The 17,228-nt window shown below is 41.8% G+C and overlaps 1 protein-coding gene across 7 annotated transcripts in view; it reads left to right on the plus strand.

The window, feature by feature from the left end:
* FMNL1 (formin like 1) overlaps nt 1–17,228 on the plus strand; it is a 123,415-nt gene that overhangs the window by 43,402 nt on the left and 62,785 nt on the right. For all 7 annotated transcript variants that reach the window (XM_081837633.1, XM_081837632.1, XM_081837638.1 and 4 more), the window contains exons 2-3: nt 8,913–8,996; nt 16,471–16,554. In XM_081837633.1, coding sequence (XP_081693759.1) covers nt 8,913–8,996; nt 16,471–16,554 — 168 coding nt within the window. The remainder of the gene's footprint in view (nt 1–8,912; nt 8,997–16,470; nt 16,555–17,228) is intronic.

Consider the following 17,228-nt stretch of genomic DNA (forward strand, 5'->3'; position numbering starts at 1 on the left):
ATATCTAAGAATCTGGGATAGCAGCGGAAAGCAGCAGGAAATGGCGCTGGAATAAGGGAATTTCCCGCAAAAAAAGTGAAGGTTGACAGCTATGCATCAGAGAGGTGTGCCAGGTATTATTCTAAAGGTCTACGCCAGTGTTTTCCCAAACATAGGTATCCGGCAGTTTTTGAACTACAATTCCCATCATCCCTGACTTAGCTAGGGATGATGGGAGTTGTAGTCCAAAAACCCAAGCTTGGGAAACACTGGTTTGCCTCAAAGAGACCCCTGATGGGGTGGGCAATAGATCCTGGGTTGTTTTTTTAAGCTCAGTAGATGTGAGCTGTGTACATGCAGCATTCATCAGGAGGTAATATGAAGAAGTAATACAAACCGATGAAAGCCTGTGTAGCGTTGATGGAGAACTATTGTTAAAGAAAGACAATGAAGGGGAAACCCCTAAAGGGTAATAACATCTTGGTAAGAGATGGCTTCCGGACAGAATTTATTGGGAAAAAAGAAACTGTTTCTGAACACGCTTCATTTGCCGATGGTGGATTTGTTTAATAAGGTTCCGCCGGGGCGGGGATCATGATTTCACCTTCCTGGAAGGAGGCAAATATCAGGGCAGTGATAATACTCCTGCGGAACCATATAACATTTATCCCTTTTTGAAAAAAGAAAACAGGCTGCAAAGAAATTTTCACTCTCCTCGTTAGTTGTCCAAATAAGTTAAGGCACACTACTAAGTCTCCCCAAAGTGGTTTTTTGTTTGGTCTCACAGTGGCCTATTGTGGAAAACCTCCGAAGGATGCTGAGTGGAATCCGTGATTGTAGACAAAGGCAGGTGTTCGCTTATTAACACTACTGTCACTCGATGCTGCAGCAGCTTTTGATCACCTGGAGACAACCATATTCTGAGGAATAATGAATTTTGGCATGGCTGCCCTCCAGGCGATTTATGATGCCCCTTCCACTGACATCAAACCTAACAACTTAAGATGCAATTGCTTTTGCATAAGCCAAGGGATGAGGCGGGGGCTGTGTCCCATCTCTCTCTCCCCCCTCAGCACTAACTGTTTAATTGATTGAGACATTTGTGGGGTCCAAGTGGACTCAGAAGAGCAGAAAACCCCACCTCTCTGTGAATGGCATGGTCCAGTACTGTGCTGCTGTCTGTTGTTCAGGCGATAGCTAGAGTATACGGGGCAGTCTCTCTGGGTTCAGAGCCCATTACAGCAAATCTTCGATGATATCTGTTCCAAGCTCAGTGCTGGGGGTGCTCTCAGATCTCACTGGGTTATAATTATGTCTCATTGGTTAACCCTCAAAATGGGGTGTTCTGAACTCTCCCAAGATTCGAGTCCAAATGATCCACTTCTTTCACAATAAGATGAAAAGAGTGGCGGGAAATTTTGGATAATATTTGTTGGAGTGGGCAAAAGGGCACAGACCGTTCAGTAGACGATCAAGAAAAGAGTCACTGGATTTGCTCTTATACAGTGGTGCCTCGCAAGACGAAATTAATCTGTTCCGCGAGTCTCTTCGTCTAGCGGTTTTTTCATCTTGCGAAGCAAGCCCATTGATGGCTTAGCGGATTAGTGCTCTTAGCGGCTTTTAGCGGCTTAGCGGCTTAGCGGATCAGCTGATAAGCGGCTTAGCGGCTTAGAAAAAGGGGGGGGGGGTGAGGAAAAAAACCCCACAGGAACTCGCAAGACATTTTTGTCTTGCGAAGCAAGCCCATAGGGAAATTCGTTTTGCGAAGCGCCTCCAAAATGGAAAACCCTTTCGTCTAGCGGGTTTTCCGTCTTGCGGGGCACCACTGTAAGTTCCAATGGGGGGAAGGGTGTGTCTTGTTCCTCGCCCTCCCCACCCCCTTGTCATCCCACTTGGATGAATTTTTGGACAGATCTTCTCTGACAGATACATTTTGGAAGGGGCAGTGTGGCAAGATGGACCGCAGAGACTATCTTCTGTTCCACATACAGTGGTACCTTGGTTCTCAAACTTAATCCGTTCCGGAAGACCATTCCAAAACCAAAGCGTTCCAAAACCAAGGCACGCTTTCCCACAGAAAGTAATACAAAATGGATTCATCCGTTCCAGACTTTTAAAAACAACCCCTCAAACAGCAATTTAACATGAATTTTACTATCTAATGAGACCACTGATCTATAAAATGAAAGAAATAAACAATGTACTGTACTATAAAATAAATAAGACGGTATTGTAGATGATAAAAATTGAAATTTTTTTTTTCTTACCTGCACTGATGATAGTCAGTATTTTGATGGGGGGGCTTTTATACATTTCCGCACTCAGACAATCAGTCAATCAATCAATCAATCAATCAGTGGCTGAAGTGGGTTCCACACAGTCACAAAAACAAATTAACTGAAAAAGCATTAAAAACAAAAGCACAAAATAAAGAGAAAAAACAAAAGCACCAAACGTAATCTGTTCTGGAAGTTCGTTTGCCTTCCGAAATGTTTGAAAACCAAGGCGCAGCTTCTGATTGGTGCAGGTGCCCCAGAAACAATAGCTAACGGCTGCATCGGATGTTCGGCTTCCGAAAAACGTTCGAAAAATGGAACACTTACTTCCGGGTTTTGGGCGTTTGAGAACTAAGGTGTTTGAAAACCAAGGTACCACTGTATCCCTTTCTTGCTTTTGACCTCAGATTGAGGGGCGGGAAAGAGGCTGAACTCCCATTTTTCATGTCTTGGCTCAATAAGATCTAAGGGAGCCTTGTGCTAGATAATCCTCAATCACAAATTAAAGGAAATAAGAACCTGAAATATGTTGACATATTTCTGCAAAAGCAGCTTCCACTTCCTAATTTTGTTGATTCAACATGGACCTCATACACTTGGCCACAGTGGGTGAAATCCATCTTTAATCTGTAGATCATATACGAAAGGAAGAGGTTGTAAAATGGCTCCTATGTTGATTCCTTTATTTTCACCCCATACTTCTCACCTGGTTTTTTTGCCCGCCCTGCCCCCCCCCAGTATTTTGCAAAGTATACCTGCTAAACATTTTAATTTAGATACTACGAAACATCTTTGCTTGCTGCACAAAATGAAAAACATTCTGAAAATTAAATTGTCCCCCACGCCACCCCCCAAAACCACATTCTCAACTTGCTTACAATCTCATGTCCACTCATTCAAATATAATCTAGCACTTCTTCCAAAAAAATTTTATATTTTCTTTAGTCTCACTTATCATCAAATTTAAATCTAGTTTAGTGGTGGCCAATTTTTTATAATCTAGCATCCTTCTTAACATTCAACCAAATTACAATGTTTTTGTAGATACATCTTGAATTTCTCCCAGTCTTCCTCCATCTTCTCTTCTCCCAGATCACGAATTCTGCCGGTCATCTCGGCCAGTTGCATATAGTCCATCAGCTGCATCTGCCACTCTTCCAGTGTGGGTAGATCTTGAGTTTTCCAGTTTTTTGCAATAAGAATCCTTGCTGCCGTTGTTGCATACATAAAAAATGTTCGATCCTTCTTTAACACCTTCTGGCCGACAATACCCAGAAGGAAGGCCTCTGGTTTCTTTGTGAAGGTATACTTAAATACCTTTTTCAGCTCATTATATATCATTTCCCAGAAGGCCTTCACCTTAGGGCATGTCCACCAGAGGTGAAAGAATGTTCCTTCATTTTCTCTGCATTTCCAACATTTATTATCAGACGAATGGTATATTTTGGCAAGTTTAACTGGGGTCATGTACCATCTATATATCATTTTCATTACATTTTCCTTCAGAGCATTACATGCGGTGAAGTTCAGCCCAGTGGTCCACAACCTTTCCCAGTCCTCAAACATAATGTTATGCCCAATGTCCTGTGCCCATTTTATCATAGCCGATTTAACCATTTCGTCTTGTGTATTCCATTTTAGCAGCAAGTTATACATTCTAGATAGTACCTTGGTCTTTGGTTCTAACAATTCTGTTTCTAACTTCGATTTCTCCACCTGGAACCCTAACTTTTTGTCATTTTTAAAAACTTCTTTAATCTGAGCATAATGTAACCAGTCTCGCACCTTATCTTTCATTTTCTCCAAACTCTGCAATTTCCAATTGTCTCCATCTTTTTCTAATATTTCCCAATATTTTGGCCATTTGGCCTCCATATTGGGTCTTTTTAGGGCCTTAGCCTCCAGAGGTGAAAGCCACCTTGGAGTTTTATTTTCCAATAAGTCTTTATATTTTGTCCAGACATTAAACACTGCTTTCCTGACAATATGGTTGATAATTTGTTTGGAAAAAATTTTTAACGATGTAAATGGGAGCGGGAGACGTGAGGGAGTCCAAAGAAGTGTTGAAATTGTTGTAAAAGAAGTAAGATTGTTTATTATGTGTGCATTTATATTTAAAAACTTTAATAAATATTTATTAAAAAAAAAAAAAAAACCACATTCTCTATCTTCGGCTCCTCCTCATTCTTTGCAAGCAATTTTTCATTGACTTTTTCGGTAGCTGGGCTTTCAGACTAGAAGTCATACAGTTGAGGAAGAAGCAGGTGGTATTTAAAGGGAGCAGAGGAGAGAAAATAGGGCTAGCCACTTTATGATTATTATTGTTGTTGTTGTTGTTGTTTGTTTCCATTCTTTATAATCACACTTTCATCCAGGGATGTCAAATAACTTACAGAAACATCCAGTCAAAAATCTAACAATAACATACATCAAAATCACCCTCCTGTTCATTATGCATAACAGTATATACTTTTGTCCCTACTCATTTATCCTAATTTCCCCCTCTTCCTCCCTCCCCTTTAACCCCTCCCCCCAAAAATTGTTCTCTCTTCAAAACCATGTGCACAGATTATTCATTCTAATTTGGATGCTTGGGTTGGCTTCCCCCCTGCTATCCAATTCCTATAACTTGTCCATTTATTCAAAATCTTTTGACATTTGTCATTTGTGGAAAGGGTTATGTGCCCCTTCCTTCAGCCCGCTGATTCTCCCCTATAAACGTCCTCTGATCCCACATTCCTGTAACTCTAGCTAATGAAGGTTTGGCAGTGTGTTTTTCCAATACCACTTGGTTCTACCTATAAAGGTACAGGACTCCTCTTAAGGATTTTGACTTGTTCCAAGCCTAAATCACTGTTAAAAAAAACACAAAAACACTACAGAAAGATCGGGGTGAGGCTGCACCCCATATTTTTAAGCCCTGAGATTTGAACGACTTTTCTCAGGCGAGCATCAGGAGTCTTCCTGTTTCAACCAGCTAGATAGACAACCTTGTGAAGCTGGTAATAACATGGGCAGCTCTTCTGGTTGCAAGGTAACCTTGAACGCCAGCAGCCCCTTTCAATATGGCAGCTCTTCTGGTTGCCATAGTAACAGGTATGCCAGGCGAGGCTCCTGTAGGCTCTCAAAATCTCAAGGCCCCAACAGCCAAGGCCGCTTTTAAATGCTAAAAGGTTAGAAAGATTTGTGCAAAAGGCTCCACTGCAATAAAAGAGATGTTGTAGGGTCTGCCCGGCAGATTTTAAATTCTTCCTTCAGTTTGGTTGCTTCTGTTATCCATGTGTGCTTAACTGCAGCTAATAACTGCCGTATCCATTTCCTTATTGTGGCTACTGAGGTTTGGGATGAGAAACTTGCAGAACAACCTTAAGCATTTACTCAGAAGTAATCAGCCTTGAGTTCAATACGGCTTACTCTGTAGTAAGCCTGTTAAGGATTTGCAATCATCTCATTTGTCAACTACCGAGATCTGGCTGATCCAAACATAGTTATTTTTTGTAATTTAGTAACTTCTTTTAATCAGACCTACAAAAAAAATTAAAGATGAGTACAAAATATACACTCAAAAATAGAATCTGTTAATGCCTATAAATAACAAATATAGATGCTTTGATACATTAGATGTTAAGAAATATTGATATTTAGCATCAGCTGAACCCAGGTATTAATGCTGAATTGATTAAAACTTCAGTAGTGAAAAAAGTGTCATCTTCTACAATCGTATTTTGTATTTCAGCATAGGAAACAAGAGGTTGCATTCAGCTACCTTTTACTCAGGAGTAGGCCCATTGAAATTAAAGGACATAAATTAGTTATAGTCATTAATTTCAGCACGGCTGCTTTGAGTAGCAGTTGGTTGAGTACAACCCAGAATGCTGGACAAGAGGAACCTGCCTGATCCATCAAAATATTTGTGTTCATATCCTTTAATAATGTCAGATTTCACTTAGAAATGCTTCTAGCATGTGTTACCTGCCATACTTTAGATATTTACATCATTTAAAAGCTAAAACTGGGATTTATCTTGCTTAGTTTGCTGGGAAAAAGAGCAAATATCTCTAGGGATATTATTGTGAGGCCTTAGGCATGAACCACCAAGCAACTTGACTTTATCTTAATTCGTAAGCTTCTGAGAACTTGCAAAAGAGCAAAACAAAAAACGATAACTCTCTGCTTTCTGATCTTTTAGCCTAGGTTTTGCAGGAAGAACAACAAATGTCGGATCATGCAAAGCCGTTTTGCTTTGCTCTTGATGAATCTACTTTTCCTTGAAGTCAGTGCTGTTCAGGCAATCCTAGAGAATAAAAAATAGGCCAGAATAAAAAAAAGTAAAAATGGGAGATCTCCCCTCTCAAAGCAAGTCTGTGTCGTGTGACAAAGGCGAAGATTCAACCCCTGCGCATGGATGCCGTCACTGGCTGCTGAGTGATCGGAAAATGTTTCCCCAGCTTGGTGTTTCCTCTTTTTTTGGAGGGGGAGGAAAGAAAACTGGTGCATTACAAGTCTCCAGCGCTGTCAGTGAGCCTGTGTACAGCCTTGTCGAGAGATGAGTTCTAACCACTAACCTTTCTGTGGGAGAAGTGGGAAGGTGTTGGGTTGAGCAAGAGCGCTTGCCACTTCCATCACATGGGCGTGCAATTTCCTGGTGCAACTGACATACATACTGATTTCATCCAAACAAGTCGAGGGGCCTGGGAGTTCCCTTTTGTTCCAGTGTTGTGGCGAAAGGGAAACATTAGCAACCCATGAGTATTCGTGTTGTTAGGGAAGCCTGGCTTTTTGTATCACCCACATCAGGCATTTCGGTTTTGTACAATGTAGTTGATCTGGGTCATCCCAAGGGAGGGATTTGCTTGTTTTTAGTAAGGTTGCAATATTGCGTCCTGGGTATTTGTTCCCCACTGTACCTTTTTTAAAAAATACATTTTCCATGTTATACATTTCAATAATTTTACAACCATTTCAACATTTCGAAACTCGACTTCCTTCCCCCTCTTTCTGCGGTTCCTGGAATTTATTTTTTATATTTCCTGCATATTCTAAATTAACATAACTTAATCATTTATTCATCTACTTTGAATGTATACTCCTATAAAATTGCAGGTTATTACAATATCCCTGCCAATGTTCTTACCTGTTTACACTTTGTAAATATTCAATAAACCATTTCCATTCTTTTATTAAAAAGTTCGTTTTCTTGATTTCTTATATTTCCAGTAAGTTTCGCCATTTCTGTGTATTTGTATCCATTCTTCTTTCATCAGGACTTCTTATTCTTTCTATTTTTGGGCAAATTACGTTCTTGCCGCTGTAGTTGCATACATGAATAAATTTCTATACACTTTGGGTAGCTCTTCCACTATAATTCCCGAAAGGAAAGCTTCTGGGTGTTTTGTTTTGTTTTTTTACAAATGTTATTTTAACATCTTTTTCAATTCTTTATCTATCATTTCCCAGTAAGCTTTAACTATACTGCAGAGAGAGAGGTGAAGCAGTTTACAATCTCTGGCAAATTTTTGTTATATAAATATCTTAAGATGCTACGAGGCCACCCTTTGGGGAAGCAATGTGGCTTTTCCCTGCAGCTTTCAATAGCTTCCCATTTAACGTCTTGTTGTCTTTTTTTCTTCTGACTTGTAGGTAACGTGTTGATTTTCCTGTTCATGCAGAAGGTCCCAAACCTTTCCTAGCCATTATTTTGTTGCCTGTGTACTTTATAGATAGATATAGATATAGATACTTTATTGGAAGAATTCCATTTATATAAAAAAGTGGTGAAAAGAAAAATCCGAATGAAAATAAAAGAAAAATGCTCACTTGCATTTCCATACATTAGTATGCAAATGTGTATAGTCTTATTATCCTAATACAATTTTTTATCAATAACAGAATATATTCTGTATAAAGCCATTCCAACTATCATTATATTTATCCAAATAAAGTCTGTATCTATAAGCAGTCTGTTCATATGTTGCTAATATTGTCATGTTGTCAAGCCATTGATTAAGGGGAATCGTTTTTCTATTCTTCCAGTTCATCAGTCTCAGTTTTTTAGCCACCATTAAGGCGCATAGAATCCTTTTTTTTTTTTTTTTGCTGTTCTGTCACTTTCCATACAATAGGTATATAGTTCAAAAGAACGTTCACCTTTGAAAATCTTAACTTGTTCTGTTAGCATCTTACTTATATAGTCCTGCTCTCTTTCCCAAAACCGAATAAGTATAGGACATTATAAAAGCATGTGCTTCAAAGAAGCATTATGCATATTATGTATCCAGTGTTCTTTGTGACAATCCCATATTTTAAACTAAAATGAGTTTGTTTGTTTTTTGTTTAAAAGGGATGAGTCCCAGAAAAAATCAGTATAGAAAGGGGGGGGGGGAGTCTAAATTCTTGGGAATAGATGCATGAGCAAACAGTATCCTTCTTTGAGAAAAACACCGATATCGAAGCGTTCTCTATTGCTTTAGAAAGAGGGGAGAAAAGTTGCTTCCATTATCAGCTTTGCTTCCATTATCAGCTCTGTTCTGAATTCTCCCTCTTCAGTTGTTATTTGCAGCTTTTATTAAACCTTCAGAGTGGATGCAAAGGTGCATCTTATATACTAACCGCATCTGTAATATAGTCATTTTTTCCCCTTTCCTTCTTGTCCTTTAGAATTCCATGAACTTGCCACCAGACAAAATGAAGCTACTGAGCCAGTATGACAACGAAAAGAAATGGGAGTTGATCTGTGACCAGGTAAGAGACCAGAGTGGCCATTCTTTTCTTTTCTTTTCTTTTCTTTTCTTTTCTTTTCTTTTCTTTTCTAAGTAATTCTACATGTTGCATTGTGAATCGGCCTTAAACCGGCATAGCTCTCAGAGTTGAAGAATAGGAAACGGCACATACCACCATGGTTCAGTTTGTCCCTGCTCTGCGGTTTCCACGACCACCTTAAAATTCTGGCCATAGATTTTGTTTTTTTGTTTTTGAATTAATTTTCATTAAATTTTACACACATTTTCCAACACAACATCTCCAACACATTGTAACGAATCCTTGGCTACCATGGCCTAGGACTTCCATCAACACTTCTAATGGTTTTCTAAGTTCCTTTCTAATTATGCACTTTATTGTTTTAAATCCAATCTTACATCAGCTAATCTTAGTACTTCTCACAATAATTTGGATAGTCCTCTTTACAAAACTTCTTGCAACCCTACAAGCGATGTTAAGTACAGTGGTACCTCGGGTTACAGATGCTTCAGGTTACAGACTCCGCTAACCCAGAAATAGTACCTCGGGTTAAGAACTTTGCTTCAGGATGAGAACAGAAATCACACGGCAGCAGCAGGAGGCCCCATTAGCTAAAGTGGTACCTCAGATTAAGAACAGTTTCAGGTTAAAAACGGACCTCCAGAACGAATTAAGTTCTTAATCTGAGGTACCACTGTAATTACAGTTGTCTTTCAAAGACAACATAAATTTCTTCCAGTCCTTTAGGAAAGTCTGATCCTGCTGGTTCTGAATTTTCACTGTAAGTCTCGCCAGCTCGGCATAGTCCATCGGTTTTATTTGCCACTCTTCTTTTGTTGGCATTTGTTCTTGCTTCCATCTTTGGGCTAATAGTATTCTTGCTGCAGTGCTGGCAATAGATTTTGAGCTCATAATAATGTTATAGGGACTTGGGGGATCGCTGGTGGGTTTCATAAAAACATGCAGGATTTGCCGGCACCACCACAGTGCATGCAGATGCCACTTCTTTCCAGTTTCCCATACGGTGGTGCCTTGGATCTCAAGCTTAATCCGTTCCGGAAGTCCGTTCCAAAACCAAAGCATTCCAAAACCAAGGCACGCTTTCCCATAGAAAGTAATGCAAAACGGATCAATCCGTTCCAGTCTTTTAAAACCCAACCCCTAAAACAGCAATTTAACATGAATTTTACTATCTAACGAGACCATTTATCCATAAAATGAAAGCAATAAACAATGACTGATTGTGTGACTGCAGTACAATCAGTAGCTGAACTGGGTCCCGCACAGTGACAAAGGAGCTGCAAAAACAAAAGCGCAAAATAAATAGCAAAAACAGGCAGACCTCAGCGTAACACTCAAAACGGAAGTGTGGCACTTGAAAACAGAGCACGTTCGGCTTCCGAAGAGAGTTTGCAAACTGGAACACTTACTTCCGGGTTTTCAGTGTTTGGGTTCCAAGTTGTTTGAGTACCAAGGCGCTTGAGAACCAAGGTACCACTGCATTAGGTGTTTTTGTTTTTATTAATTAGCACCAAATTAGTCCAGAGGCAGACATGAGTGGTGAGACACCTGCAGAAGTGCTTACTGCACTTTCGTTCCAGATACGCAAGATTCTTGTCAGGACCAAGTTCAGGGAAAGCTCTTTCTGTCTCTGTCAGAAGCTGGCTGCAAGCAGCTCTAACTGGCATGAGGGAGAGTCAAAGTTGAGCTTTAAATCAGCATTTGATTTGGAGGCAAGTACGTCTGTCTTTTGCAGTACAAAGGCAGGAAGAACCAGACTCGCTGCATTGCGGGTAAGGGGGGTGCATGCCAACTCTTGCATTTAGTATTTTGGTATACACCTAGTTTTAGAGAGATTCTATCATTAAAAACAAAACAAAAAACTTTTCATTGAGGTAAGTCAAAGCAAAACGGCAAAAATAGCAGAAGTACAAATACAAAGCAATAAGCAATGCAATATATCTGGCAGAGATTTAAATTTGGTAAGTAGAGTACATTGGTACCTCAGTTATCGAACATCTCAGAAGTCTAACGTTTCGGTTTTCGAACACCGAAAACCCGGATGTAAATGCTTCCGTTTTTGAACGCGCCTCGGAAGTCGAACGGCTTCCACTGAGTGTTTTCTTCTTCAGTTTTCTCTCTTGAATTTGCAGGCCGCCCTTTGCACCTCGGTTTTCGAACATCTCAGAAGTCTAACGTTTCGGTTTTCGAACACCGAAAACCCGGATGTAAATGCTTCCGTTTTTGAACGCGCCTCGGAAGTCGAACGGCTTCCACTGAGTGTTTTCTTCTTCAGTTTTCTCTCTTGAATTTGCAGGCCGCCCTTTGCACCTCGGTTTTTGAACGTTTCGGAAGTTGAACGGTCTTCTAGAATGGATTACGTTCGAAAACCGAGGTACCACTGTACTTAAACTCATTAGGAAAGCCAAACTTCACATTATGCCCTGGAGACGGGAGTCTTGTGTGTATGCATTTGTTGTATATATGATAATAATCCGCCAAACAGCAGATAATTTGGGGGGGTCTCCTGAGCCTTTTGGCAACATGTAATTTATGGGCTATTTTTTCCAGCTAAACTCCACATATTTTTACACCAGAGCAGAAGTCACAAGTCCCATAAGGTTATAGGGAGAGGGGATGTGTTTCGAGAGAGGGGCCAGTTCTTCGCAAAGCGCACACACATTTATTTTCTTCCAACATTGCCTTTGGTCAAATGGGCTTTGTAGGTTTTGGGAACCATACAAAAACCTGCCAGAGCTGTTTGGCCACGGACAGAAGTGGAGGTGTCTGCACCGCAAGCAGTGATTCCTTCTATCAAACTGCCTTTGCCTCTCTGGGCCAGGGGTAGGCAACCTAAGGCCCGGGGCCGGATGCGGCGCAATCGCCTTCTCAATCCGGCCTGTGGACGGTCTGGGAATCAGCGTGTTTTTACATGAGTAGAATGTGTCCTTTTACAGTGGTACCTCGGGTTAAGTACAGTGGTACCTCAGGTTACATATGCTTCAGGTTACAGACTCCGCTAACCCAGAAATAGTACCTCGGGTTAAGAACTTTGCTTCAGAATGAGAACAGAAATTGTGCTCCGGTAGCGCGGCGGCAGCAGGAGGCCCCATTAGCTAAAGTGGTGCTTCAGGTTAAGAAGGGACCTCCGGAACAAATTAAGTACTTAACCCGAGATACCACTGTACTTAATTCGTTCCGGAGGTCTGTTCTTAACCTGAAACTGTTCTTAACCTGAAGCACCACTTTAGCTAATGGGGCCTCCTGCTGCTGCCGTGCCGCCAGAGCACGATTTCTGTTCTCATCCTGAGGTAAAGTTCTTAACCTGAAGCACTATTTCTGAGTTAACAAGAGTCTGTAACCTGAAGTGTATGTAACCTGAGGTACCACTGTATTTAAAATGCATCTCTGGGTTATTTGTGGGGTATAGGAATTAGTTCACACACCCCCCCCAAATAAAAACATAGTCCGGCCCACCACAAGGTCTGAGGGACAGTGGATCAGCCCACGGCTGAAAAAGTTTTCTGACCCCTCCTCTGGAGAGATGTGCACCCCCCAAAAAATATTCTATCTCGAGCCTAAGAGTTATCGTCTCCTTTTTCTAAGGATCCAGGAACAAATTGTTCAAAGGCAGGGTCACTTTTCAGCAGGAGCTGCTGGCAGAGAGAGAAAATATGGCACCCGTTCATGCTGTGAAGCTATATATTTCTTGGTTAATAAAGGAACAGGCTTGTGAATGATGCCGAGAAGACAGGGAAAAAAGGGGAGAGGAGTGACTCATGTGAGCTGTGCAGATGTCTGTGTGGGATTCAGCCCTTCACAGATCTGCGAAGACAGCTCTGCCACAGGGGATGTGGCATCTGAAATAGAAACTCCTGGCAATCTCAAGGTGTTTGCTGAGTGAGTGGGCAGCGCGGAAGGAGAAGGCAGCCCTCTCCTCGACTCGCTGCTCGGCGCTCAGGCGAAAACGGGTCACAAGGCCCTGTGTCACCCTTGGGGCCATCTGCTGTGCGTTGTGATTCGCAGCATGCGGCGTTGAGTGATGGTTGAGGAGGGAAAGAGTTGGTCTCTCCGGAATCATGTAGGATGTGGCAGGGAGTGTGGGGAAACGACCAGTTTCCTCCTTGCGGCTGTTTTATTTGCTAAGGAAAAAGTGTGCAACTGTATGTGTGAGTGCGGCTGTGGAGAAACGAGGGGAAGGGAGCGCGAGGGGCCGGTGGTAGGAAATGGGGAGTGCCTGAGGAAGGCAGAAAACAGAGAAGGGGCCCTACCGTGCGGCAAGGTTAGCTTAAGCTGCCTCAGGTGCTATAAAAGTCAATGCGGAGGGAAGCATGCAGATCAGATCTGCAGACATAAGCTACTATAAAAGTCAATGCGGAGGGAAACACACAGATCAGATCCACAGGCACAACCTATTATAAAAGTCAATACAGAAGGAAGCACGCAGATCAGATCTGCAGGCATGACCTAGTATAAAAGTCAATGCAGAGGGAAGCACACAGATCAGATCTGCAGGCACGACCTAGTATAAAAGTCAATACAGGGAGAAGAGTCGGTGGAGGAAGATTGGAGGAAATTTAAAGACTATTTACAGAAACATTGTAAAATTAATATCTGTTAGAAGGATGTTGGAATAATATTATATGATTTTAGCAGGAATGATATAAAGGATTTGGGAATAACTGACTGTTGATTGGTGAAAGGAGGAAAAGTAAAGTTACATTATATTAAGACAATTTACAGGACAAAAAGTTTAAAAGAGGGAAAGGATTTGCTGAAATGGATAATTGACCTAGAATACAAAAAAGGGAGGTTGAGGAGGTTAAGGAAATAAGCTAATGAAGGGTTAGTAATGAGGAGATCTGATGTATTTTTCTTTGTGTTTTTGTTTTTGCTTAATGGGTTTTATTTCTATGCTGTTGTTTTTATATTGTGATGTGATGTGTTGTTTTGTTTTTGTTTAATGTGGTAAAAAAATAAAATGTTTAATGTTTAATGTGGTAAAAAAATAAAAGTCAATACAGAGGGAAGCACACAGATCAGATCCACAGGCACGACCTGCTAGGATGTTATCCTGCACAAGCCCCATTGAAATGAACAGAAACGGCACAGGAGCACTACCATGTGACTTAAACACTTCACGGCCTCAGAGTTTCAAAGCTGTCGGGGAAGAAACTGGCATCCATCTTTAATCAGTTTAATCCAACTGTCATTCTACGTTCAGTTACTATTTCCAGGGGCAAGCAAGCTCCAGGCTGCTTAAAATGGCTGCTGTCGCCTTATTAGCTACATGTGTGGAAAAGCTCTCCTCCACCTGTCTTTCTGCCCCAAAATCTGTTTGAAATTTCACAAGCCAGAATATACAAAACAAATTTATACAGAGCCTCATGGATTATTTGGTTTGGAGAATCCCCCCAAAAGTAAAAAAAGTTGCTTCATTAAAAAAAAATGCTTCTGGCAACTGGTCCTAAAATAATAGTACTAAAACGATAATTACTAAAATAATATTTGTTACATTAACAAAAACAGCAACAACTGTCCAGGTTGGCAGCTTCCTGATTAACTGACAGATTTATCCGAGAGCGATTTGTTTGGAATAGCCCTCAGAATTTGTATCTAAGAGACTATGTTACTCTGTAAAAACATGGAATGACGGGTATTTTTAGTTTCAAATTAAAAAAATAAATAAACTTTGTATTCACTTTAAGAGATTTACATAATACCCACATTCCAGGGCAGTTTACCAAATATATTAAAACCACATATATTAAAAGCAATGATTATTCAATAATCACCATTAGAAAATCACCACAGTAGAAAATTAACAGAACATTTCACGAAAAGCTAGGATTGAAATCGGCTAATGTTGTGACAAGAAAAATGAGGCTTGAGCAGAGGTCGAAACACAATTAAGCTTGGTGCTTTAAAGTTTGTGCTTTGAGTTGTGGGCATTTGAAGGAATCTCTTGGACATGATGGGCTACCTCTCCAAATTTTATTTTTAATTTTCCCCACCACATGGAGACTGTTTCAGAATAAAGGCTCTGCATGAGAACCTGAGTTGGTATACTTCTCACATAGAGTTGACAGTATGGCTCATCCATACTTCCATTTGCCCTACTTCTCCCACCCCCTGCCCCATGAAGACCTGCTCTTTAGTGCTGAATCGGAACAAACAGCAATTGAGTTTTCAGTAAGTGGATTTCTGTTCGTTCCGATTTAGCGCTAGGGAAGGAGTTTTCCAGAGCAAAGCACTAGGGCAATGGCAAGTGGACTTGTGCTTTCTAGGTGCGAGACATGTGGAAGTGGGGACGAGCCCTAAGTCTCTCATGTTTGTGGGACTTTGTGGGGCTTAGAGTGGGGTTAAAAAGTTTAGCCCTGTTCTAAAACTGAGGAAAAAACAAAACACAGCATTGCTTAACTCAGTGGTTTAGGGAATAAACAAGGTGAGGAGATCAGCTGATAGTCACAGTATATACGCAGTCCTTGTTGTGCAACACACTGTGTCACAAGGATGGTGGTGCAACACAATTGTCGCAGGAGGAATAGCTGCTAGCGGCTTTCTGCACGGGACTAGAAGCTTTTACCAGGTTGTGGGGAGATGGCATGTGTAGAGTTGTACGTCGTTTCGCAGAAACATGGGTGGCGCTGTGGTTTAAACCACTGAGTCTCTTGGGCTTGCCGATCAGGTCAGCGGTTTGAATCCCCGCGACAGGGTGAGCTCCCGTTGCTCTGTCCCAGCTCCTGCCAACCTAGCAGTTTGAAAGCATACCAGTGCAAGTAGATAAATAGATACCGCTGTGGCGGGAAGGCAAACGCCATTTCCATGTGCTCTGGTTTCTGTCACAGTGTCCCGTTGCACCAGAAGCGGTTTAGCCCTTCTGGCCGCATGACCTAGAAAGCTTCTATGGACAAACGCCGGCTCCCTCGGCCTGAAAGTGAGATGAGCACCACAACCCCATAGTCACCTTTGACTGGACTTAACCATCCAGGGTCCTTTACCTCTTACCTATGTTTGCCTAGCAACTGCAGTACAGTGGTACCTCAGGTTAAGAACTTAATTCGTTCTGGAGGTCCATTCTTAACCTGAAACTGTTCTTAACCTGAAGCACCACTTTAGCTAATGGGGCCACCTGCTGCCGCCGCACCGCTACTGTGTGATTTCTGTTCTCATCCTGAAGCAAAGTTCTTAACCCGAGGTACTATTTCCGGGTTAGTGGAGCCTGTAACCTGAAGGGTCTGTAACCCGAGATACCACTGTATGCTGATGTTTGGGCCCAGAAACTACTGCAGTGTCTCTGCAGGGGGACACCTGATGTTTTGTGTTGTCTCGTCCGCTGGCCCAAATATCTGCCATGTGAATTAGTCCCTCGTTCGTGTACTCATAGTATGTTTGTGCCTTTAGAGGCAGCTCTGAAATGCCCACCTGCAATTCAATAAAGCCTGCCTTGTTCTTCTTTTTGTGTCTCTTTCCGCAGGAAAGGTTTCAGGTCAAGAACCCACCTTCTGCCTACATCCAGAAACTGAAGGGCTATCTGGACACTGGTGCATTCAGCGGAAAGGTGACTTCAAACTGGACGATGCAACCGTAATCGTATTCTATGCTGTCCCCTGATTTCCTTTCCAGCTTGTCCTCCTACCCAGAGCTATAATAGCCCATCTGGCCGGGTTTCCCCAGCCACTCTGGGCAGCTTCCAACAGAATATTAAAATACAATAGTCTATCAAACATTAAAAGCTCCTCTAAACAGGGCTGCCTTCAGATGTCTTCTAAAAGTCTGGTAGTTCTTCTTCTCTTTGACATCTGGTGGGAGGGCGTTCCACAGGGCGGGCGCCACTACCAAGAAGGCCCTCTGCCTGGTTCCCTGTAACTTGACTTCTTTCACTGAGGAAACCGCCAGAAGGCCCTCGGTGCTGGACCTCAGTGTCCGGGCAGAACGATGGGGGTGGAGATGCTCCTTCAGGTACACTGGACCGAGGCCATTTAGGGTTTTAAAGGTCAGCGCCAACACTTTGAATTGTGCACGGAAATGTACTGGGAGCCAGTGTATAATTTCCAGAGCACCTTGGGAAGAGGATTTGGTTGTTAAAGCACTCCAAGAATTGTAGCTCTGGGAGAGGGGAGTAAGGGTCTCTTGAGCACCCTTAACAAACTGCAAGCTCGTGGGGTTCTTTGAAGAGAGAGCCATGGCTGTTTTAAAGTGGTACGATGCTGCTTTAAAGGTGGACGGGACTTG

The sequence above is a fragment of the Podarcis erhardii genome (genome assembly GCF_964252035.2).
Source record: "Podarcis erhardii genome assembly, chromosome: 13".
In the NCBI taxonomy this organism is placed as follows: Eukaryota; Metazoa; Chordata; class Lepidosauria; order Squamata; family Lacertidae; genus Podarcis; species Podarcis erhardii.